Source organism: Phoxinus phoxinus (genome assembly GCF_949152265.1).
Source record: "Phoxinus phoxinus genome assembly, chromosome: 14".
NCBI classification, from domain to species: domain Eukaryota; kingdom Metazoa; phylum Chordata; class Actinopteri; order Cypriniformes; family Leuciscidae; genus Phoxinus; species Phoxinus phoxinus.
The window spans coordinates 10488216-10514991 of record NC_136889.1 but is presented as its reverse complement, the minus strand read 5'-3'; the positions used below and the strand labels follow the sequence as shown (position 1 = coordinate 10514991).

At 36.4% G+C, this 26776-nt stretch overlaps 1 protein-coding gene across 1 annotated transcript in view; it reads left to right on the top strand.

Annotated features, from left to right (window-relative positions):
• srbd1 (S1 RNA binding domain 1) overlaps positions 1 to 26776 on the top strand; it is a 54489-nt gene that overhangs the window by 15597 nt on the left and 12116 nt on the right. Inside the window, exons 15-17 of the mRNA XM_079634557.1 lie at positions 9798 to 9889; positions 14475 to 14557; positions 25578 to 25684. Of these exons, the coding sequence (XP_079490683.1) occupies positions 9798 to 9889; positions 14475 to 14557; positions 25578 to 25684 (282 nt within the window). The remainder of the gene's footprint in view (positions 1 to 9797; positions 9890 to 14474; positions 14558 to 25577; positions 25685 to 26776) is intronic.

Sequence of the window (26776 nt, the reverse complement as noted above, 5' to 3'; positions counted from 1 at the left end):
CTCTCCATCTAGCTAGACTCGTGTTTGTTGACTTTTGGTTCTGACTGGAGAGCTGCCCAGAACCGCTCTGAAGTGGCCGTTTATGGCGTACACTGATGGTGGTTTTCATTACAGCTCTCCGCATCCCTCAGTGCAGCTCAGATGGGTTGCCAGGTCTGCCTCAGTAGTTCTCAGCAAAGCATGATGCGTCAAAATTGACATCCAAGGCGCTCCACAAGTGGATCCATTTCAACCTCCATTCTAAAATGAAAGTGGAAGATTTGAGATTTCAAAATTGGCAGTGCAACACCGACTGCTATGACGGGCGTGCCAGACAGTTTGAACTTTGTTTCCTGTCCTGGTAGTCACAGCCAAGTATTTGTAGAAGCAGGGTGCAAGTTAAAATAAATATTTAAAACTGCACGCTTAAATGTTCAAATAAGTGGAAAAATGGATCTAGTTGCTGTTTTTGCGTGAAATGCTTAAACAGGACATGCATTCTTGCTTGTTGTATTTCTCATTTGTAAGTCGCTTTGGATAAAATTGTCTGCTTAATGAATGTAAATGACAAAGAAACATGGAGTGGTTACTCGTGTATAAAAACACATGAAAGCATTATTGCACATTTTACAAACTCAAAGAAATATAAACTTATTTCTTTATATTTTCATAATCTAATTTTTGTGATAATACTTCACCCTTTTCTGACACTTAAACTTCCCATTTTTTTGGTACTTGCCTTTGAGACTTCACACATCACAGGAATGATTCCATAGAACACTTACACACATACCGGTACATAGACCTGACTGACATTTTTTGACTCTTGCTCACCAAGGATGCATTTAAAAATAGTAATATTGTGAAATATCATTACAATTTAAAATAACTCTTAATTCTATTTGAATATATTTTATTATTTTATTTATCCCTGTGATGGGAAAGCTGAATTTTCAGCAGTCATTCAGTGACATGATCCTTTAGAAATATGCTTTTCTAATATGCTGATTTGGAGCTCAAGAAACATTTCTTATAATAACAGTATCAATGTTGAAAACAGTTGTACAGTTGTGTTTAGGATTCTTTGATGACTTGAAAAAATTCACTTGAATTCAAAAGAACAGCATTTTTACAGAAAAAAGTTTGTGTTATTGTTATTGTGTATTAGGTGTTATATTTCTTAGGGAATATGTAATTGGACTTTTGAAAGTTCGTCTCCACACAGTGCACTTTGTACATCACTAGTCAATCAAATCAGCGGCTTCATTTGCACCGTCTGCTATCTGTCTGCCTACTCCTCAGCTTGAGAAATAAAACCATCCGTTGCCCCCACCTACCATCCCTTGCTTCCTCCTTTCTGTCCCGACGTCCCCGCTAGCCGTCTCCTTTCCTTTCGTTTGCCTGACTGCTCCTGAGGAATGACAGGCAGTGCCGGCAGACTGTGCGGTGTGAGCCTGCGGGATGAGCTGCACGGCTCTCAGCGACCTGGTGCTCTTCCTTTAAATGAAGGGACACTTGCCTGTTGAGTTGGTGGGGTTGTTACTTGAGTAAGACTGGGATAAACACTGACTACTTGACATTTTCTTCTGGTTTCTTTCTACAATAAGGCCTTTATTTGTTGATTTGTAATGGTACTTAGATATGCTTTGAAGGAAATTGAGCAAGTTGTCTTCACACAGGACTTTACTTGCATTTAACAGTGTGGTATAATGACGTTACTGTTAGTAATACATTACTGTTGTTTTATCTTTATTTTTGTTTATTTTTTGTTTATTTTTTTCTGGCTTCCAGTGTCATACAATTCCAGTTATTTTACCTGCCATGTTATGCTGCTTGATATTGCAAACTGGTATTTGTTATTATATTATTTTAATTCATTATCGTAATCATAAACGCACTGGTTTGTGGCGCTAATAGTTTTACTATTTACGGCACTGTGTTGTTCTAGTTATTTACCAATAGTGGCTAATGAATCGTCTTTCACAGAATATCTTGCACTTATTTCTGTGTTGCAAAATAAGATGGATAAAATATGTATAATAAATATTGTAAATATTAAATATACATTATATCATTTATTTAAATTAAATATTAACAACATTAATAATAATATTGGTATCATACAAAATATAATAAGTTATCAAAAAATACTAGCAGGCGTGTACATAATCTGTGGCCGCATTCAAATAGCCAGCATTCACAAAGTTCTACACATCCCCAGTTCTTGATTAATTATTTCGGCTAATTTGTTAATGCTTACACATTTTCCATATTCTAATCAGTTTCAAATGTTTTAAAAGTTGTGTACAACGCACATTTATTAGTCTCTTGTGACAGTTTGCCTTAATATCTGTGTTGTATACTGAGAAACTCGCATGAATGGTGAAGAGTTGCCCTCTCTTTGAACTTTCACTCTGTAGTTTGTGCCCCAGTTGAGTCCGCTCCAATATGAATTAGCTGTGAGATTACACCATGCTTTGAACCTCTCTCCTGGAACCCCTCTGTGGCGCCCTCCTCTGGCCCAGCACTCTTTACTGCCAGGTGCGTTTATCCTTCTAGACCGCTACAATGATTTGAATTGGTTTGGTTTGCGTTATGGTACAAATAATTAGCTTTGAACCTGGGAGTGTGAGATTCCTGGAATACTGTCTCTCACTGTATGTGTGTTTTATCAGTATTGGTGTGTGTATGCTGCATTCTCATGACTAATACATGCTCAAAGGGCCTCAAAGTTGACCCAATAAAAGTTGACCTTGGCTGACATGGTGTCTTAACGCTTCTGGTAGAAACGCTTGGCGCTTTGGTCATGGATTTGTCATAGTTGTGTTGTACAGATTTGGGTTAGAGGTTCATTGCGTATTGTGTGCCATACAGAATTGATATGTTTATTTAGGGCAACTGCACTCTTATTTACTGAGTGTGATTTGTCAGTAATATATTATAAATGGTGTTTCCTTTCTAAGAAACATGTTCAGAAGGTGCTGCTCTGACTCTGGTCATTGCTGCTGTTTGGCCCTGACTTTGCTTCTCACGCCTAAAGGACAAAATGACATGTATCGTGCTTAACGAGGGGGCCTGTAGTGTTTCGACTGTCAGGACAGTGATCCTGATACTGAGCTATGGCTACAGACTGATTGGACAGCTCTGTCAGTTCTTAAGGTTGAAGACAGTGGCAGTGACCACCCTTCTCCCCTCAGGCTTGCTCTCTGCCACCAGCCGGCCAGTCTCTGGTCATTAGACTCACTTTGCAGGAGAAAGCAGAATTACAGGAGCTCTCTCTCATCTATCCTTTTTCATTTTTCTTTTAGTACACTCTGTTGCTGGGATCAGTTAAGCATGACCACTTCAGTCTTAACAGGAATGAAACTACCACTTGCTGTAAATTATGAATAGTCGCATCTTTAAAAAATTTTTTTAACACTGGCAGATGCAATGTCAGCATGGATGAAGAAGTCTAAATGAAACGTTTGCTTTCTAAAATTGTAATCTTTTAGAAGGGACAATATTCAACATTACAATATTATTATTATTATTTCACTTTACCTGCAGGTGCAAGCTTGCTGTAAAGTCTGTATATTATATTATATATTGGCATATATATTAGGGGGAAAAAAAGTACATAAATAAATAATATATATATATATAATTATTATTATTATTATGCATAGCTTATATTTAATGTTTTTATTTGTATATTTATTTAATATAAATGCCCAGATATATAATATTAATACTTGCCCTTTACTGCCAGCTTGCTCCTGGTAAAGTGAAATCACTTTTTGCTGTAAGGTCTTGGATGACTAGAATTTTGCATCAGGAAAGTTTGTCCTTTGAGGAGGATTCTGGGTAGGGTGATTAGGACAGTGAGGAATGAGGAGGAATATTTGCCAGTCACAGGCCCACGGCTAATGGCTCACTGAGGGATAGATGTCCGCATCACAGAGGACACCCAGAACCAGTGGCTCCATGAGCAACTGTCTTGAGCCTCGCTAATTTTGATTGACTGATGTTAATATATTGAAATGTATGGTAATGTCTGTGTGTGGTTGACAGTGGTGGGGCTTTTATTTATGTCAATATGCCATTTTACATTTGCTCTAAGATTTATCTTGCCATCGAAAAGTAAAGCAGTCAGGTTTTTAAATGAGTAGTATCTCTATTTGATCTATAATATATCCAACTAGATACAATAATTTGTGGAATAGAAAACACATTGACCAATTCATAATAAAGCTATAAGCCAGGACATGTGCTGCAGGTACGTAATGTTCAGAATGAAAAACAATCAAAATATTTCAACTAGCCTAATATACTTTGTCTTAATCTGGGCTGTTTAAGGTTGCTAAATGACAGTAATTTGTTACATAGCATTTAACTGATATGTGGTGTCATACAATACCGTTCAAAAGTTTTGGGTTTGGAATTATTATTTTATATATTTTTGAAAAAGGTCTCACCAAGGCTCAAAAAATAAAAAAATACAGTAAGATAGTAATATCGTAAAATGTTATTACAATTTAAAATAACTGTTTTCTATTTTTTAATCTATTTTAAAATATAATTGATTCTTGTGAGGGCTAAGTTGAATTTTCAGCAGCCATTGCTTCAGTCTTCAGTGTCACATGATCCTTCACAAATCGTTTTAATATGCTGATTTTCCGCTCAAGAAGCATTTCTGATTACTATCAATGTTGAAAATGGTTGTAGACTACTGCTTGATTTTGTTTGTGGAAACAGTGTTTTTTGTTGTTGTTGTTGTTGTTGAATTTAAAGTTCAAAATAACAGCATTGATTTGGAATGGAAATCCTTTGTAACATAAATGCCTTCACTGTTACTTTTGATGATTTTTTTTTTTCTTTAAAAAAAAACTATTCAGTCTAACCCATCTACAATGACTAAGAACATGGAACATCCAATTATTAAAAATCTAAATGATATTACATTTATATGTTATAAAAACTTTTTATATTGATTTTGGCATCTATGTTATGAGTTTATCAGACAAGCTAGCTTACTACGAATACTTTCTTGTATTTAACATGAAGTTTCCAGAAGAACGGACACGAATACTGCAATGTCACTCCCTATCCGTCTAGTGCTGATTGATCCATGGCAGCCAAGCATGAGATCAAGCAAGCCGTCCGCTTGAAAGTTTTCATTGCCTTAAACTCAGATGCCAAATCCCCATTTGTCAATTTCTAATCTAATGTGCTCTTGTGATGTCAGAACAACTGGAAGCAATCCCCACCAGTAAAGTTTTTAACATGCTGCACATTTCATGCCTCATTTACTTGTGTTAGGCCGTTTTAGGTTGTAGTTTATTGCCCTTGGAGTACAGAAAAAGAAAACGCAAGCAACATCAAAACATAGAAACCTCAATTCCACATCTGCATTTATGAACTAGGCTTCCAATGAAACTGGTCTTGAAAATTAGAATATGGAAAGCTCTGGAATATCCTTTTTTGTGGGCTATACTTGAGTGCTTTGAATTGGTAGATCCAGTCCACAGTGTGAACGAACCATTGAATCTCCAAAATATTCTTGGTTAAGATGAGGTTCTTGAGTTTAAGGCTTGGACACCAACATATTCAAAACCCCGTCTACTGGCTTCTGCTGCTACACACAGGAAAACATGCAGTAATCTGGACAGCTCACACCCTCTGCTGCAGTTCTTTGGGTGTTTAAAGGAGGAAGGGGTGTTGAGGGGGTGATGAACATCTGCCACCAGTTTGACGTGAGTGACTGTGAGGTTTTGCTCTTTTCAGACTTGTGTGGTGGTGGCAGCTTGAATGTGCTGTTAACTGCACCTCCACGCTGACTAGGCACTTGCTACCCCCTAGCACAGAGCCTGAGACTGACGGCCTTTGACACCTGCCATTTTGGCCCTTTTTCTAGGCAAAAAATGTCATAGTGTTTAGACTTGGCATTGGCCTGATATCTCATGATTGTTTTTTTTCTCTTTTGGGAATCCCTTGAGTCTGCTGGCTTTGAGTAATTGGCCAGCATAAAAAAATCATTAAAAAAAAATCATGAGATTGTCCTTTTTTGATTCAGCTTACGTAAAAGACAAAAAACCCTCTTCAGTAAATTTCACACATTTGATGATGATGATGATATATTGAGATTAAATAATTTTTTTATTTAAAATGGTTTATTATTGCGTATAATATATATATTTTACTGCACATTGAAATAAACAGAATTGTATAGTAATATACACTACCATTCAAAAGTGTTTTCTTTAAAAAAAAATCATATTTTTATTCAGCAAGGATGCATTAATTTGATCAAAAGTGACCAAGATATTTATAATATAATATTTATAATTAAAAAAAATCACCATGGTTTCCACAAAAAAATATTAAGTAGCACAACTGTTTTCAACATTAATGATGATTAAAAAATGTTGATTGATCAGCAATTCAGCGTATTAGAATTTCTGAAGGGTCATGTGATACTGAAGACTGGAGCAATGACTGCTGAAAATTCAGATTTATTATCACATGATCAAATGTTATTTTATAAGTTATTAAAATTGATTAAAATTGTAATAATATTTTACAATATTACTGTTTTCTTGTATCCAATTTAATGTTTATCTTTAGGATAAATGCATAATGATACGTTTATTCACAGAGACCTCATAACTTTTTGCCCTGAAAAGCAAACTCTTAACAGAAAAGTTGATTTGAAAATAAGTAGTGTGCAAATTTTGTACTCTACTGCATAAATTACTATTTTTGTTTTGATAATTTACTTAATAATTTGCAGGGTAAAAACTTTCGTTTTGAATTTTCTCACTTTTTAAGATAAAAACAGCACATTTTGTCTTATTTTTCCAAATTTAATCAGTAATATTAAGAACATTGTACTTCTATCTACAGGTTTGGAGATACTGTGATGATATTTCTTTACCCCCCAGACAGATCTGATGAATGCGTTTAATTAGAACATGTGTTTAGGGGGCAAGTATCAAAGTATGTATCCATCTCTTGGTGTCACCCGGTGGTCATGGACATTGGGAGGGGGAGATGGACCAGCCTAGAGGATGATGACAAACACAGAGAATACCTCAATTACTTCCAGTTAGAGGGGGCCCGGCCATGACTTTGCCCAGAGACTCTCATAGAGACATGATAGTCCCCAAAGTGTGGGTGTATTGGGTGTGAGTAAGTGAGTGACTGTCAGACCTCAAGGGTCATCAAGTCATCTGCAACACTTGCAGGCAGCTTTTGTCTTTGTTCTTATGTCTTGGTGTCCACTTGAGCTGGGCCGAGTGCTCACAGCCTTCTGCTGCCTGCCCTTTTACAAGTTCAGCCGTGCCCTTAATGAAGAGAAGTGGTTGGTCGATGTGATGCATATCCATGTCAGAATGGTTCAGGGCTTGTACCCATTAACCCTTGCAGCCCTTCTGATTTATTCAAACATGACAGGTTCCTCTCTTTCTCAAAATTAAAAACCTGCTCTCTCCTTTTCTGTCTTTCAGCACTGCTGAATAAAGTTTAGTACTTAAGAAACAATTCTAGTACAAAATTGAAATGAATAAACTGAATCAACCACAAACTAGAAATAAACTAAATTTAATAGAATATTCAATGAACATTTCATTTATTTGAAGGTTCTTAAAATTAGAGATGGGCAATCTATTACATGAAAATTAAAATAAGGAAAAAGGAAAAGAAAAAAAGTATTAATTTGATGTTCTTTTCAGGGGAAAAACCCCCAATATGCATAAAAAAGATACATTTTAAAAATAATTGTAATAAAAAATTACTAGTCAATTACTTGTGCACATCCCGAGTCAAGAGGAAATACCTTTTTTCGGTAATAATAATAACAATAATGATTATTATTAATAATTTAATTTGTATTATGATTTAATATATAATATACATTGTATATTATAATTATTACATAATTCTTAATATATTATTCAATTTAATGTAATTATAATAATATATTGTTTAAAAGGTCATATTCTTATATTTAAAAAAGAAAACATGAGGCGTAATGCTTAGTGAATGTTTATTGGCCATACATTGTCTCTGTGTACGTTATATGTCTGAAAGAGACATTTAGATAACTTTCCATCCTTTAATTTCATGAAGAACAATTAGTTATATTTATATGGTTTATTTATTTATTTTAAATAATATGTGGTTTTATATTTATGAGTTTTATTTGAATGTTTATCAGGGTTGGCATGTGTTTCCTTCTTAATTTGTTAATAATCTTTCTAATAACCTGCTCCACCGTGACCCCTAGGTCATATGCCAGGGCTTGTTAGTCCTGTCATCATGGCTACTGTATCTGTCAGCTATTGGAGTGAGAGGGAGGAGGGGAAAGGATCTGGGAAAATGAGGACACCAGTCAAACTGGTGGTCCATGTCACAAAGCCTCTGCATCCTGTCATAAGTATGATGACACTAATTGGCAAAGTTACCCAAAGAGCCCTTCGGCACCAATAGAGAGGAAGCAAATGTAATGGAGGCTGGAGTGGTGATCTGCCCTAATTTGTATGGTCATTCACAGTGGTGATAATCATGTGCTGAGGACATTTATCCTTGCTGATGTTTTCAGAGAGAGGTCAGTTTTATTATGTGCCCAACCAGGCAGTTAAGTTGTAAAGGAAGGAAAGGCTGGTTTTGAAGTTTTAGAAAAGAAAAAAATATATAACTTACATAATAACATGTATAATAAAATTGTGTAAAACTAAAATATCTTTCAGATATCTTTGTTAATTTTATTTAATAATTTACAGAATTATTAATGTATAATAATAATAATTATTATTAAAGTAGCCGGATCAATCTTTTCCAGCAGGACTGATTAACATTTATTTCAAGTTTTTCATAAATATAGTAGACAGGCACATTTACCATTATGTCCTCTAGATGGCAGTATTTACCAATATTTTCATATTTCCCTTGGCCGTTAGATTACTAGAACATGTTATTGCACAAATTAATGGTTCAAAACTCTTAATATGTGAATCAGTAGTATTTTGCAGTATGTTAGTGATTAAATTGTCGAAACGTGGCAATTATTGTTAGTGTTGTATTTGTAGCCTATCAGGTATGGGCTTTTTGTTGGTTCAGGTAGAGTTCACTTTACTGATGGAAATATAACCGAGTGCACTCTTTCACCTTTGAGCCTATGTGGTCGTCACCCTGCTCCCTGCGGTGGGACTGACTCTGCAATTAGTGTAATATAAATCACTTTGAGTGGCAAGCAGAACAATACACGCGCTACTGAAAATGTGTTGAGAGTCAATCTAGTTGACACCCAAGTGAGAATCACTAAACCAGTGATTCACAACAAGGTGCATCCAAGGGAGTACTTGGAAAGATGCAAATGCTTTGCTAAATATTTGGGCTGTCAGATGGTTTTAATAACTATTAGTAATAATATGCATGAACAGATTGTAAATGTTTATGGATGACACTTGTAACAGAACATTCTATATGTGCACGGCAGCACAGAAATCAGATATTACCTCAAAAATTTAGTTATAACCTTCTGATATCAGGAAAAAAGTTTGTCAAAAAATATTTGTAATTTTTTTTTTTACATTTTCCAATGAAAACAGGGCTGAGTTTGTGTGTTGTAGTATTTCTTCCATGCATTGCTGTATAGTCTAAACTTCGGTTCCTGCTGTATAAACTACAAGCTTTCTATGGAAATGTATTTAAATGGACTCTTTGGTCTGACGCCTCCTAGATGTACTGCGGGAGCTTCATAAGTTCACTGGGGTCTTCATGAGGTTACCTCTCTGATTTCCTTGGAAGCCAGCTTCAGTGTGTCTTTGTTGTTTCAGCATAACAGATGAAGCAGGAGCGTCCATCTACAGTGTGAGTCCTGAGGCTGTTAAAGAGATGCCCGACATGGATCCCAACCTAAGGAGTGCAGGTAATTTACATATTCTTTCTTTCCACGCACTCAAAACTAGTGACAATGTTAGGTTTTTTTATGTCTGATATAATTTGGAATTTAAAGATGCTGAATGAGACACAAAATAGGATATCAAAGAAACGCTTGTTTGTACATAGTATTTGCTATAAATGATCTACAAACACTTAAAACAGAAAATGTTTATTAGCCATTGAAAAGGTTATTGGCAGATTTTGTAATTGAGACATGGATTTAACATTTTCTGTTTTATTTACCAAGCCTGCTAGTGGTAATAAATAAATTAGAGTATTATTAAAAATATTACACACACACACACACACACACGCGCGCACACACACACAATTAAATATAACAAAACAATAATAAAAAAAATTATTCATAAAAAAATTATGATGTTAAAATTATTATTTATTTTTTTAAAGCCTATATACTATACATTAAAATAGTTTTGTCTAATCACATTTTACAAAATTCAATGCAGAGCAACACAATGTACACAATTCTAACTAAATAAAGAATCCTAACATTTTGACAATATCTCTCGTTTAGTGTTTTAAGTTATTTAATGGTAAAGATGCTTTTATATAAATACAAGGCTTTGGTTTTAGGATTTTGCAAACATACAAACTTGTGTACATGAAAGTCAAAGCTTCACTGGCAGGATATGTCTTGTTTTTCGTACTAACACTGAATGAAAGCTGTCCCTCTGAATGATGGGATTGTTTTATCCAGTTCCAAGTCTCCAGTCAAAGGCAACCGCCTTACCTGTCAGTCCAACTCAGCTCCCACTCAACCAGACCTTTACGTGCCATTTCAGTCAACCTTGTCTCTTTAGTCTGAAACAGGCTCCCTGTCTCCTTTAGGCCACATTCATTTCTCCAGTTTTCGATACATGGACTTCAGAAGAAGAAACAATAGTTTTTCACAGTCTATCAAACCATCTAGAACCGTCTGTTTCTGTGAAACAGAACTTTCTGTAAAAAGGTTTGCCTGTGTTTAGACCACACATGCACCCTCTACTCTAACAAAAATAAAAAAGCAAGGCGAAAAGTTTGGAAATCACTCAAATGTTCTCAAAAACAGGATCTGAGAATTATACCAGACTTCCTCTATAAAAGCAGTAAATCACTATGGGATTTATCATAAATTTTCCTCTGGTCAAATGCAAGCGCAAACTAGGGAGCTATATTTATCACTTTTATGAGAGGCGTAAGAAATTGGACCGTCCTATGTGGGATGTGTGTCAATGTGTGCAGTGTTTTGTGTTTTACGCATTAAACCCAATTCTACATTACTAGCATAAATAATGTATATAAATATAATATTTATAACGAAATAATTCTTAAGATTTCTGCTTACTTTCTAAATGTCATGGTTCTTCAAAAATATTAAGCAGCACAACTGTTTTCAAGATTGATAATAACAAGGAAGGTTTATTTCCCTCGCGCTGTATCTGACTCTCATTGGCTGTAGGTTGTGGCCAATGTCATTTCCAGTCAAAACACATTTCACACTGCAGGACTTGGAGTCGCAGACAGGTCCAGATATTTGACATGCTACATTTTTCACAGGCATGAAATATTTCAGTGACGCATCTGTGCTTCTCTTGGTTTGCGTCTTTGATAGCACACACTACTCCATTGTCACACGTGAACGAGCACAGATTAGCTTCCGCTTTCAAGCATTCATCTGTGATTTCCACAAAACTCTCTGCGAGTGAAAATCATACAGTGTATACTAGGTATTATTGAGCACCAAATCAGTATATTAGAATGATTGCTAACGGTTAATGCAATCATGTAACTTCCTTCTTTCTTCTTCAGCCCTGTTCACACTGCCAGCAACTATGTCCCTATAGTCTCTGTACTGTGAAGATGTCTGTGGGCTTTCCCACTCCCATATCTTTAGAAAATGCAAAAGAAATTAAAAGTAGCATTCTGCTGTTGTAGAGTGTTGTGATATAAACTACAGCAGTGCTCAGTGCATCAAATTATTAACTAGATTAATCTTCGATCAATCAACAAATTCAACTCTTTCGTACTGTCAATAATTTATAAAACGTCATTTGAATTTGACGCATACTCCATTATCTTGTCCCTATAGTCAACATAATGCTGGGAAAAATTATAATATGAACTGCAGCAGTGCTAAACTGTTCACTGCATCATAAACAACATAAACAATCAATGTATGAATCCAACTCACTAAGGCTACGTCTACATTAATCCAGATACATTTAAAAAAACGGCGTTTTCGTTTAAAAACGCTCTCCGTCCACACTAGCCTTTTCCGACGTTTCAGTGTGGATGAGAAACTTCTAAATTCCCCTTACTGCACATGCGTGAAACCTCACAAAAGCTCACTGAGATGATACAGATGGAAGAATAAATAATAAAGTTACCGTGCAATTCAGGATAATTTTATTTAGCAAAATATCTCACCATTCACTGATGCATCCAGGTCGCACTCAGTCATCATATGTTTGGTCTAAAACGCAACTGCTCTCCTGTATTGCCGCAGGACAGCAAATGTGAGTACATTTTCTGTCATCTTTGCACTCGAGACAGTAACGTGAGCTCCACTGACAGTCTTCAATCCTATTGGTTGTTGCTTGTGAAATTCGCTGCTAATTTACATAAAGTTAAAATTTCTGAGCTTTTGTTGTGTGACTTGAGTCACTTTACATGCCGACATTCTATCGCCATTGGTCACTGTCGCTGGTGTCGCCAGAAGTCACTAGCCCTTCTTTGAAAATGAATGGGATCATGTCGCTTTGTCACTGTGTGTCGTTGGCGGTGTGAACGGGGCTTTATTACACTTCCTTCTTATGAACACCATGTCATCATAATTGAGTAAATGTTGGCATTTATATGTTAATGAATTTGTTTTTGACTGATTTAACATTATATGACTCTTCCTGACCTACTCTGTCATGCCTGCAGTAGAGAAAGGTGTTCGTATCTTGATTGAGGACAATTGTTTCCAGAGGTGTTTGGCTTTCTATAAAGATCAAGGTGTATGTGCTCGCTGAAGTGGGTGACTGTTGAAGGAGGTTTTGAGGTGGCTTGCTGGAGCGTGATCGCCAAGCCTCACTCGCTGCGTCTCCACATTGAACTCTGTGGGAAATTGCTGCCTGTAATAATATTTGGAAAGGGATGGAGTTTCAGCTCAGGCCTTGTACAGCGCACACAAAAGCACTTCTCTCCACTCTCTGACTCTGTAATGTAGAGGTTGTGCTTGGGCAGAAAACCACGCAATGTCTCACATTCTGTCTTGTGTTTTCTGTCTGAGTCGCTCTCTCTTTCTTTCTCGCCCTCTGATTCTCGCACACATGGTTGAGTAAAGATGAAAATCTGACTTTCATTTGCTGACCTTCAGCAAGACTAGATAAAGCTAATGGAACAAGTGCGCCAAACTGCTTATGTTCATTTCATTTTATAATATTGTGTTTGGCTGGTCACATTTCCTGGGATAAGTAAGATTCAAGTTTTTCTGAAATGGGTTTTATTTGTCTTTAATTGAATTCTTATTTGACCTGACCTCTCTTAGTTGGCCCATGTCTTTGCCTGTGTATGACAATTTACTAGGAAAAGGGGATTTTTCCTAATCTCTAACTGTTTTTTCAAATTTTCTCCATATCGCTTTAAAATATAGCATTCTGGGCAGAATTCAAATGGGTCTGATATGTTTTGTTGTCTGCGCCAACTCACTCATATGATCCGCTCTGTTCTATCGCGTTTCTGGACCGGAGCAGACTGTGCGCGCTGTGGCGGTTCGCATGACACTAACATGAAACCAGACTTCATTCGCCCTATTGAAAGCATATTAACACTGTCTCAATCATTCCCTATCCCATATATAGCACACTATGTGCAATATACCATGTAGAAAATATTAAATGTGTGAACAAGTGAGCTGATTTTAGCTGCAGCTTCAGCGTCTATTTATAGTGTAGGGGGCAGGACACTTCAGATTCTAAAGAGCATTTGATTGGACAGAAAAACTGATGAGTAGCTGAAGTGCAAAGTGATGTCATTAAAGTGAGAGACACTAAGTTTTGAATGCTTATCTTCAAAATGCTAATTTGGACATTTTGTTTCATAATTTTGTCAAATCTTGATGGCTGAATATAATTGACAACAGTGACATCAACAATAATAATGGAAAAATGATAAAAATGTGTGTATTTCTGATAGGTATTTCTTTGCATCTATTTGCATACTCATTTGTGATTGGCCTTCCTTTTTCGCATCTATTTAACCATATATGGTCTCATTTAAACCGCAAGCACAGTTGTGTGTTGCAAGCCCTGATATTTCAGTAAATGCAAATCTTGTTTATTAATATAATCTGTGAAGATGTGATTAGTGCAGAATGTTCCACGCAGGCCTTTGCATGATTTAAATACTCTAATTGGCATAGATTTATGCATATGTGAGCTTAATTTATTCTTAATTGAGTCTGTGGGTTTATTAAAGTGTAAATATTGCTGTTCTCTTGAGACATTCATTATTATATTTGAGCATTAACTGCACATAATGGTGAGATAATTTTCTTCCTGTATTCTTTTCTTTGTCCTCAGTGTCTATTGGGAGGCGTGTTCAGGACCCTTTAGCAGAGCTTATTAAAATTGACCCCAAACACATTGGTATTGGCACGTACCAGGTGAGTCACATCTCCTTTTCAAAAGCATGCTAATAATGGATTTTTAGTTCATTATTTAAGTGTTTTTATTGCAGTAATATTTATTGTGTCTTTATTAAACACACTGTCAACAGCTGAGTGTCCTTTCACATAATACTGTGTTCATGATGTTGTGCCTGGCTCTGCTCTTGATGCAGTCAAATGTTCAAAATGATTGTAGGCGCATTCCCAACTTTCTAAGCCAGGCTCTGATTTTTAGTTTTGAGTAATAGCAGTTTTAAACAGAAGTCAGCTGGACTAGTGAGCTAATCCTGTCTCTGACTGTTTGCTTTTGCAGTCTCATATTATGAGTAATCCATTTTTCTCATGAAATTAATTCTACTATGATTCCCAGTAGCATCATTTGTTGACTCAAGGCTGGGCCTGATTTGAGTTTTTTTCATTTCTTCTTTTCGCTCTTACTTTTCATCTTTCGGTTTTTCACTAGCTGTCCTGCTTACTTGATTTCTCTCTCCTGCCCTCTGCTGCTCTTTTTTTTAACATCAAGATATTTAACTCTGCAGAACCTCTTGTTAAAATACAATTTTTGTATATGCACTACCAGTTTCCACAAAAATATTAAGCATATTATCAGAAAATATTATCAGTTGTGCAACTGATTTCAACATTGATATAATTAAGACATGTTTCTTGATCAGCAAATCAGCATATTAGAATGATTTCTAAAGGATCATGTGACTGAGCACTGGAATAATGATGCTGAATATTCAGATTTGCCATCACAGGAATAAATCACATTTGAAAATAAAACCCTTATTTTGGTAACACTTTGCAACAAGGTCTCATTTGTTAACAGTGGTTAATGAATTACTAACAGATGAACAATAAGCACTTTTGATCTTAAACTACTGGTAATGTTAACTAATAAAACCTTAGTGTAAAGTATTACCCTTGTTTTAAATTGTAATATTTCATATGACTGTTTTTACTGTATTTTTGTAGTTTTTTTTCTTCCCTACTGTGATGTATGAGCGAAACGTCTTTTTGAAAAAAAAGAAAAAAAAAGAAAGTAGGTTGTGACTTGATTTTGTCCATCAGAAATTGATTGGTTGTGGTTTGCTTTTGCTGTGATCTCATCTGAGTGTCATCCCGCCCTCACGCCGGTAAACGTCATCAGAGAAGATATGTTGTTGCAAGAGTTAGCGGAAGCTATTTTTATTAAAGATTATGATGGGACATAAATAAATAAAAATGTTGATGTGCGCGACCACCTCGTTCAGGCGACCTCGGAGTGATTGTTTTGGTGCGGATCTGAGTGCGATTGCCGTGTTCACATATGCCTAAATGAACCGAACCAAGGGAGAAAACGCACCAGGGTCCGAAACAAACGCTCTGGTGTGAAAGCACCCTAAATGTAGTTGTTGTTAAATCTGGGAGCGGGCAATTTAAATGACTGAATTACTGTACAAAGTCATTGTAAATCAATTCCACTGCAACCTTGGAGCCATTTCCCAAATAAAAGAACATCTTGCGTCTTTGCAAAAGGATCAATATCACGTATCACATCTATTTCTCACTGCCAACTTTTTGACCCAAAAAACATGCACATGTGCTGATGCTCAAAGGTTTAAGTTAGCAGAGTATCAGGGTCACCTCACCTTGCCCCTAGCACAGTGTGAGTGTTGTCTAGTGTGCATCACAGCGACCCCCTGCACGTCTGTCAGCACTTGGGGTTTATTTACCCTGCCACATAATCTGAGCAACACAAGATGCCTCTCCACCACACTGACATGCTGAGTGATAAGGTGTGTGTGTGTGTGTGTGTGTGTGTGTGTGTGTGTGTGTGTGTGTGTGTGTGTGTGTGTGTGTGTGTGTGTGTGTGTGTGTGTGTGTGTGTGTGTGTGTGTGTGTGTGTGTGTGTGTGTGTGCGTGTGCGTGTGCGTGTGCGCGTGCGCGTGCGCGTGTGCGTGTGCGTGTGCGTGCGTGCGTGCGTGCGTGCGTGCGTGCGTGCGTGCGTGCGTGCGTGCGTGCGTGCGTGCGAGATAGAAAGAAGTTTACAGTGTGTATATCTGTGTTGAGTAGACAAATACACTGGACCATGTATAGTGATCTTATTTCTTATCTTAAGTATCTCAAGTAGGGCCATAAGCACTATAATCATTGACGGGAGTTATTATATACCCACTTCCCTCAATCGTGGATATGAGGTTATAATCTCACATTTAATTTAATTTATTATAGAGCTATTGAATTGTGACAGGAAAAAGGGTATTTTTTAGATTGTTTGCTTTTAGTGGGTGTCAGTTTAGAATTCAATTAAAAATATATTTTTTACTTAAAAAAAAATATAATGTTAAAGTTAACTTAATCATTTATATCGATGCCAATACGCTAATAATTAAATTCATGGTATTGCTGATATCAAATTTCTAATATGCTACAAATGGTGATACAATGTAAAAAAAAATTATATTTATTTTGAGATTTACTAATTATTAGTAATATTTATTAGTCTTTTTTTTTTATATATTTAGTTGACAGAAAAGTCTATTTAAATATAAACATATGGAAAAGGAGCATGTACAATTAAATATCTAATATTGTATAGTATATGTAACAGACCAATACAGAAAAAAACTTGAATATGGACCGATATATTGTGCATTCCCACATAAAATGCTAAAAGAGAAGTAATACTGTGAAATGTGTGGGAACTTTACTGTTAAATTGAAGTTGAATTGCGCACTTAAAGATTTCACCTTCACATTACTTTTGATTGCACATCGCCCTCTATTATTGCTTGTATTTTCATGACATGCCATTTGGTCAAAGTGGGTGGGACCTCTAGAGTTTAGCTTTATATAGTTAACTGTCAATCACTGAGACATAGGTGGAGTGTGTTCAGGTTTCCCAACTGCTTAAAGGTCCCAGAGGGCACATTTTACCATTTTACCCAGCTGTGAGAGAAAACATCGTACAAACCCCCAGATATTAAGGAAACTGTCACTCTCCTTGGTGCACTTTTCTCTGTTTCTCTCAAGTCCAAACATTTAAACCAGCAATAAACCATTTTATTATTATATTATGTTAATCCGTGTTTATCAAAGATGTTTTTCAGGTCGCCTGCAGGAATATGCATATGTTAGGTTGTACTTTAATTTCTAATTATAAAATAGCTTACATTTGAATGTTTGTTCACACAAGGACCGATCTGTTGGTTACATGTATTTTTACACCGTTTATTGCGTGTTCGGAACAGCAATAAGTAATCTATTGGTTAAAAAAAGCTTTGGATGGTTTAGAAGGTTGTGTAAAGAAAAAACACCAGTGATGTCACTCCAGCCTTCTCTTTTTAATGAGCCTGCTGAGACTGTTCCCTCAGGGTAAAACGGAAGAGAGTGAATGAAGGTGTAAGTATTGACTGACAGGAAGCTGATTGACGATGATTGATAGCTGAGTCCAATTTCGCGTGGGAAAAAGGAAAAGTTATGCGCTCTGCTGAACACATTTACTCATTCTGATCATGTCTGATCTAGCTTTAATTTTTCTATCTTTTAACTGTATGACTTTCCCCTCTGCTGGGTAAAGTCAACAATTTGTTTTATCTTTCTTGTCTTATGGCTGTTCACATTCATAGCAAAGTAAAGTGAAATAAGTGTGTGTGTTTTTTTCTCATGACTTTAGTGGGTGAGTCCAGTAGTGGGTGGGTGCAGCTCATGTTCTGTTTGACAGGTGTTTACTGACTCCAGACCTGGTCTTCAGGCTTCACCTGAGGTAAAGGAAAGATGGCGCAGAGTGTAGGTGAGAAAAGTGTCAGAATTAGTCGTTAAAGTGTCAGCTCACTGCCAGGAAACTGCATCATCTTATTTCCTGCCAAAACGCTTTTTTGAATTCATGCACAATGTTTTTAGTGGAGCAAAGCAAGCTTTGAATAATTCTTAGACAAGTTCACAAGGCTGTGGCAACCTGAAAACATCAGGGAATTGTAAATATTTTTTTATTTTTTTTGACTTCCTGGAAAAGTCATGGAATATTCTGAAGTGAATATTTTTTCTAGTAATGCTCTACTCTAAAATATTTCATTGACCTGATATTAAGCTTATATAGATGTTTGTTATTTATATTTTTTGTAGTCTATTCTTTAATCTGTCAATTAACTTCACACATTGATCTGATTGATTCATTAGCAAACCAGTCTGAATTGTAATGAAAACGTTTATTTAGTAATAACAAATGACTGGAAAGATCCGGGAAAAGTCAAGAAAAAATCGATGGTGAATATACTACAGTTCAAAAGTTTGGGATTAATTAAGAAATTAATACTTTTTTCGGGATGCATTCAATTGATTAAATGTGACATTAAAGACATTTATAATGTACAAAAAAAATATTTCTGTTCTTTTGAACTTTATATTTATCAGCCAATTCTGAAATATAATAAGCAGCACAACTGTTTTCAACATCGATCATAATAAGAAATCAGCACATTAAAATTATTTCTGAAGGATCTTGTGACATTGAAGACTGGCGTAATGATGCTAAAAAATTCAGCTTTGCCATCACAGGAATAAATTGCATTTTAAAATGTTTTAAAATAGAAACGGTTATTGTAAATGGTAATTATATTTTGTAGTATAAAGTATGTTTGTTCAAATAAAGGCACCCTTGGTAAGCATAATATACTTTTTTCAAAATCTTACTGACCCCCAAACCTTTAATTGGAATATATATTTTTCTACAAGTGCTTCAATGATTGTGTCAAATATGTAGACTGATCTATCTCTGAATGATTCGTTAGTGAATTGGATTGAATCACAATGATTTAAAAAAAATAATTATACGATAGTCAAAATAACTCTAAAGATCATGGAAAAGTCCTAAACATATGGTTTTCTATTAGTGCCTTATGAATCTGTCAAACTGGCTCAGACTGAATCGGAAAAATATGTTTCTCAAATGACTGGAAGATGGAAATTCATTGGTCAAAAAGTTGTTTTTAAAAATATCTACCGCTCTTTTAAAAATCTCTACAATTTCTACCTATTATGTAAAGATGATTTAACAGCTCTGTCAGTCTTTGTCATCTCTTACACTGCTGTCAGTATGTCTTCAACTGTTTTCAGATGCCTTGTTTGGAGCTTTTGTGTTTTGCTGAAAACGTAGGTCTCTGGTTACGCATGAGGCAGAGCTTTGGGAGGTATGTTAAAGAATCTCCTCAGTCAAACATCTTTGTGTGTTCAGCTCTCTGGGAAGTGTGTTTTCAGAGCCTGCAGCTGGTTAGATCTACATTGGGTCATGAGGGTGGGGAAAGAAGAGAAGAACTGATTGACATCTCAGAGTGGCAGCATTTCGTAAAAAAAAAAAAAAACTGTTAACTGGGCTCAGTGTGGACAGACATACTTTGTTCTGGCGCTGGGGCCTATCCAAACCAAACAGGACCTCGCACCTGAATTTAATCCAGTGGTTTGTGTGAGCCAGTATGTTTTTGTGCATACGTGTGTGCATGGCTTGGGTCGGAAACCTCGCCGTGGCTCTGCTAGGCTTGGTGAGGCAATGTAAGTGCGTATTTGTGTTACCATTGGCCCGTCCCCTCCTCTATACCTGGCGTGTTGGGGACCGGGATATGTGTCTGTTCAAACAGAGGGCAGGTTTAAAAACTATGTGAACTCCCACCACTTTTCTTCACCTATTCCCCAATGCTTTAATTGAGTTTTGGTTGTTTTGTCTTCAAGGTTACCACAGCGCTAAGCCATGTCAAAGCTCAGCTGTCATCCACTCTTCCTACTGTGAACGAAGACCAGAGAGTGCGGCTTGTGCGCATTTGAAGACAGATGGAAAGCTTAATATCGGCTTTAGGCGAGCATGGTCTTTCTCAGGCCCTCCTGGAGATGTTGGTTTGATTCTTAACGTCTGCTCTACCAGATGCAGCTCAATGCATCTCCGTTTTGCACTAATTGAAATGGTTATGTAGTCGTCGATATATCCAGTAGGATTGACAGGAGATTGGAGAGATGATGTGGGTGAAAGCCGAAGCCTCTTTCAACTGCTACTACTGGAAGGATTTGAAGTGTCTAGGCTGATTTTTCACATCTGACCACAACAATCTCATCTTATATTTACTTTCGTGTTCATGTTTTTAAAGCCTTAAATGGATAGTTCACAAAAAAAGAGAAATCCAGACCTGTAGGGCTTTCTTCAGCAAAACACAAAAGATGATGTTTTGAAGAATGTTGATAACCAATCAGTTTTGGTGAAAAATCTACTTCCATTGTGTGGACATGAAACACTGATATCTTCTTTTATGTATGCTCTAGTAGATGCAGCTCAATGCGTCTCACTTTTATACTTACTAATTGAAATGGTTATGTAGTCTTCGATGTATCCAGTAGGATTGACGGGAAATTGGAGAGATGATGTGAGTGAAAGCTGAAGCCTTTTTAAACATCAACTACTGGAAAGAGTCTAAGCTGATATTTATAATATGTCCACAACCATTTCAGCTTATATTTAATTTCAGCTTTGTTTGTACACAGTGATTGTTGTGTCTTCAAAGTCTTAGTGTTAGTTCACCCAAAAATTATTTCATTATTTGCTGACCTGCATGTCATTTCAAATTTTCTTTCCTGACATTTTTTCTTCTGCAGAACACAGAGATATTCTGAAGAATGTTGGTAACCAAACCGTTTTGATGACCATTGACTTCTCAAAAAAGAATAGAAAAGTAATATCTCAAAATATTGTCTTTTATGTTCTACATAAAAAAGTCATACAGGTTTGGGAAGAAATTAGGGTAAGCAAATGATGACAAAAAAATTCATTTTTGTGTGAACTATCCCTTTAATTCGCTCCCTCCTGACCCTCCAGTGCCAGACGGCCCGACAGTTGATACGGATCATTGGCTGCTCTCTTGTTCCATTATATGCTGTTCATTTGACTTTTTCTCCCAGTATGTGAGTGCTAATATCACAGTGGTGGCGTCCCACCTCGTAAATTAGTGTACCCGAGCGCATAACTTCATGGAACATCCTTTAAAAATAGATCTGGGGGGGCTTGATGATTGATGGCTTTCTAATGAGTGCGCATTCCATCAGCAGATCTCAAAACTGGCCGGAGGCGACACTTTTTGGGTGTCTTTCTCTCAGCCTGCTCAAAGACTGTGAGAATTTTCGCTCCATCCGCGCTCAAGGCGCTTTATACAGCCGACTGGCTGCCAAATACTCAAAAGCTAACCTTAGGTTTTGGGAGCAGCTACATGGGAACCTGTCCACACACTTCTCAGGTTGCATCCGGCTATTATGTGGCAGTAGGTTTTTGTATGATAAAAATGAGTTGTTTGTTGTTCTTTGTGAGAAGTATCTTAAACGTGCACTGATTTATTGATTATCAGCAAACTGTTTGTGATTTTAGCATCATAATCTGTTTGCGTGCATCAGTGATGTGTTGATAAGTCTGATGAGTTACTGTTTTAAAATCACCATAAACATCACATGGAAAAATGCACTACACGGTTTGCAAACTTGTGTGTCTGAGCAAATAAGAATCATTAGGAATGATTGGGCTGCTGTTGAATATCTCAGCTTCTGCCTTCAGGCTCTCGTGTTTATTGTTTAGATTTCACGTTTCATTTCAACACAGGCCTTCCAATAGCGCACTGCATTTTCACACCTCTCTAGGGTTACAAAGTAAAAGTATGAAGAAAAGTAAAAGTATGAAACATAAAGGCTGTTTTTGTGCAATAAATGTTTTGGCTGTCTAATATTACAGTTGTTTTTCCAGCTTTTGTGTATCACTGGCTAGATTTAGGAGGTGATTTTAAAATAAAATCCTTTTTTTGTTGTTGCCAGTTTTAATGAATCGCATTAACCACTAGAGGCAAATGAGTGCATGACTTGTGAGAGCTTTAAGACTGATCTGTCATTTTTCACACTAACACTTGCTCCCAGGGGATGTTTAGTGTTCAAGATCTCACGCCCGCTACTGTTGTTTAAAACCATTACCATTGATGTTTATTAAAAGTTTAAGAAAATGCACAACCTGGTGCAGAATTATAACTAGGTATTGCATTATAAAGATATTGGATGGTGTGATTTCTTTCTTTTTTTTGTCTGTGATAAATGCTTTTACATCTTTGCTTGGATAAGATTACTCCATTGAATACAGCCTGACAGTATTTATCACACAGACATCCTTGTTCCAGTGGCAGTCATCCGGATCTTGTCAGGTCAAAACACGCATTCTTCTCTTTGCTTTAACCCACACAGCTCATCCACTCCACTACCTAGCAGTCACTCAATGTCTCTTTCAACCTTAACCCACTGAGATGTTACCATTGTGCTGGTGTAATCCATGTCTATTTATCTTCACTCAGTTGTATCTAATACGATATTATTCCATCACTCTGTTTGACATTGAAGGACTATCAAAACCTCATCATCATTGCTCTGCAAGAAAACATGGACGCTTTAAGATGTACCTTTATATAAGATACCCTGCCTTGCAGGAGTACAATTAATTTATTTTAATGGTATTTATTTATTTTATTCACTTTTTACCTTTTATTCTTGCCTTTAATTTTATTTAAACTTTACATTTTTTAATTATGTCACCCGTTTATTAATTTTTAGAATCAGCTCACAAAATTCATTCCGCCATCAAAGAGGAGGAAAGTGTTCTTATCTCGTTGTATATCTTATCGCACCTTTTCTCAGTGCTTTGGTGCCTGCTCTCAACGGGCATGTGTTTTGTGGACAAACAGGCATATCTGCTAATGAGTTTACAAGATCAGATTTCTCTCGGCAACAACATTTTTTTTTTATTTTTTTTTTGGTGTGTGTTAAACATCTGCTTCTCAGACCTCAGTGACATTCTCATTGTTTTCTTAGCCACATTTTCCCAGTCTGTATGTACTGTATTTTCTTACATTGGATAAGTTCATCAGCTGGCACATTGTGTTGCTTTGTGTTTAATGTCAAACATAACTGCCATGGAAGGATTCTAACAGTCTTTATTGACTGACTAGTATCCACCATATATGTACCGGTATGTAGATATAGGAACCAAAGAAAAGGATATATTTACTGTCATCCTCTAAACGTTTGTTTAATACTACCTAAATTGGTCTGTTGATGAAGCTAGTTTGTTTATAATGTGTGAGAATGATTAAAGCAAAATATATTAAGTAGCCCGATCCACACCATCTCAGACACACCTTTTACTTTTTCCCCATTGGTTGTGCAATTTCAAACACTTACACTCTCTGAAAGTAAACCACTGTGTCCAAATATGAGGGAAATATATCTTCTATGTCTTTGTTTATTATTTCTGCCTGTTCTTGTGTTAGTGTGTGACTGTGGGTAGGTTGAATGTGCATATTGAGTTAGTTTTAAGAGGGATTTTGTGGGATTCTTGGATTGTTTTATATACTGAATTTGTATTCACACAAACACTATAACACAATAGCGCACACAAAACAACTTGAAATTATTAGATCTTACTCGCACTGTAAATTTACACAGGGAAAAGTACACAGAACTGGCAATACATGTCGTACACTCCCAAACCACCACAAACTATCATTGCTGCTCTTTTAAATGTTGGGTTTTTCCCTAATTAAAAAGAAAATGAGAGAATACAGTATTCTGAGCTCTTCATGTTTCTCATCAATCTTTTAAAATGGGCAGGTGATTCAAGTCACATGCTCAACCATTCATCAAAAGAGCTTTGCATCTATTTAGATTGTAGATGGAATTGAAGTCAATGAGCTTTTTTCAGTAGTTTAACTACATTTGTGTTTTCCAGTGTGTTGAACTCAAAAGAAAAGGTTTAAAGAGGCATAAATGTACAGTATTTAGTTTACTTCTTTTTTTCTTTTTTTTTACCTATATGATTGTTTCATATTAAATGACTAGGCAGATTAGCCCTCTTAAATTCAGCATAACATGAAACATTTATTTTTTTAAATTGCTAAACATTAAAAAATAAACATTATTTTTTTAATGTTTTACTTTTTAAACATTTAAAAAAAAAAGTTTATTCAGTCTGCTTAAGCTTGCGTTCAGCCGATTTGCCTCCATCCAGTCAACAAACTCCCTACATTTTTTTGCTTTTTCGATAATCCGTTAAACTCTGATGCACAAAATATGGAAGAAAAGTGTCGTTACTTCGGTTTATCACAACTTTCAATTTGGTGAAATTGTCCAGTTTTCCCCCAAGCCACCATGGTCGACTTTAACTTGTACATGCAGATCTTGTTCTAAGTAAGAAAGTTGTTCATCGTAATGAGTTCTCCCAAATGAAGTATTGCACATTTGTCTTACAAGGTCTAAAGCACTGGTATAACTTCTTCCATATGGATATGGGTCCCAATGCAAGACAGACAAAGGCTTGTCAGAATTCCCTGCTTGCTCCTAATTTTGGTCAGTTTTGGATTTGGCCTTGCGGTTTTCTTTGCTTTGAATTCCATCTCCATTTTAGAAAACCGCCTCCAAAGTGTGAAAAGTTCGGCTGGATTAACTTTATCAATTCCCTGCTCTTAATGGAAAACCCCTGTGAGAGGACTTTGAAGTGTCACAGATGCTTTCCAATGAAAACAGCCTCAGACCTTCTCTCCGTGTCTCTTGAGGCAAAGCGATCCACTGGCTGCCTTTTTATTCAGCCGTCTCTTTTTTCCCCCTCATACCAGCATGAACACCGCAAAGTATTTAGGGTTACCGTTTGATTGCCAGTGACACAACATTGGCCTTGTGAAATGGCTTGTTTTTGGAAAGTGACTGAGACAGCATGATTTGTTGCTGAGATATCTAATAGATGTAGACTTTCTTGACATTTCAAAAGACGCAGAGTAAAAAGTTTAAATCATTTTCTAAGTAACTTTAGTGAAATCTGAATGTACATCAAAATTGCGATTTGAATCAATTCAACATACTAGATAAAACATCCTTCAAGGTGTTTGATTTAAATTTCAGAGCCCAGGTCAAATACAGAGCCCTTCCTTCTCCTTTCTTAAACGAACACACATTCTAAGACTGGTCACTCTTTCCAGCACGACGTGTCGCAGAGTTTGCTGAGGGCAGCGTTGGACGGGGTGGTGCAGGAGTGTGTGAGCTTCGTGGGAGTGGACATCAACATCTGTTCAGAGACGCTGATGAGGTAGAGACCAAATACTTTCCAGCAGGAGTCACAACATGGCAACTTCTCACTCGCCTCCCCGCTATTGCTTAGCACTCTGTTTAGTCTGACACCCTACACGTCGTGCACGCGCGCACACATACACACACTCAGTCGCATGAACTGTAACATCTTTTCACTTCCCCACTACACACAAACATTGTGATCTACATACACAAACAGTGCTGTTCCCTAACATATACACAAATGGAGATATATAGCCTCGAATATTAGTCACATAAACTTACAGAAACACTGAAATGTACACATTCATTATATCCACTCGGTCTGTCTAATACCTTGTAGGATTTTGTGAGTAATTGCAAATTGTTTGCACTATGGAAAAAGGTGGCTTGGAATAATATATTTCCAGAATACAAAAAATGTCTACATGCCCCTCAACGTGCCTTAGAAATGTTTGCTTTCATTTACACAGCTTATTCTTGAAAAAACTAAAAATACTTTCAACACTATAGAGGTTAGTATGTGTACTTAAGCGAGTTTAAATAAATATTTTGATGAAAGCAGGTAGACTTTCATATTTCATCAATACACTAAATTTAGATGCATGTAAGCATCAGAATGAAACAGGCACACATTTCTCAAAGATCAGATTGCTATATTTAATTCTGTAGGCTTATGCCTTTGACTTATAGTGTACTTAGACACACATACATCACTATTTTGAGCTAGAAAGCTATATGATCCCATTAAGAGGCAGGGTTAAATGCTCGTGAGGTAGGCTGGGAACAGGTCATCTGTTTACCTGACTTTAAATGAGCTCTCAGTACCAGAACTCCAGACGACATGTTCGTGGCTCCAGCATTATTCGCCCCTTATTTATAAGTGATGACATACAATGTTTACATAGCTGCTTTTAGGGGAGCTGCCACTTCGAATTGGCCATAACGGGTCACAAAAAAACTTCTCAATGCCTTTCTGTTTTGCATGAAAAGGTCAAAAAGATTATGAGATCTTAGGCAGCCATTTGGTAATTCTTCTGGAAAATGTTCTCAATATTTTACTAATATCTGACTACTTGTTTGTGAATATATATAGGGATTACATAAGTAT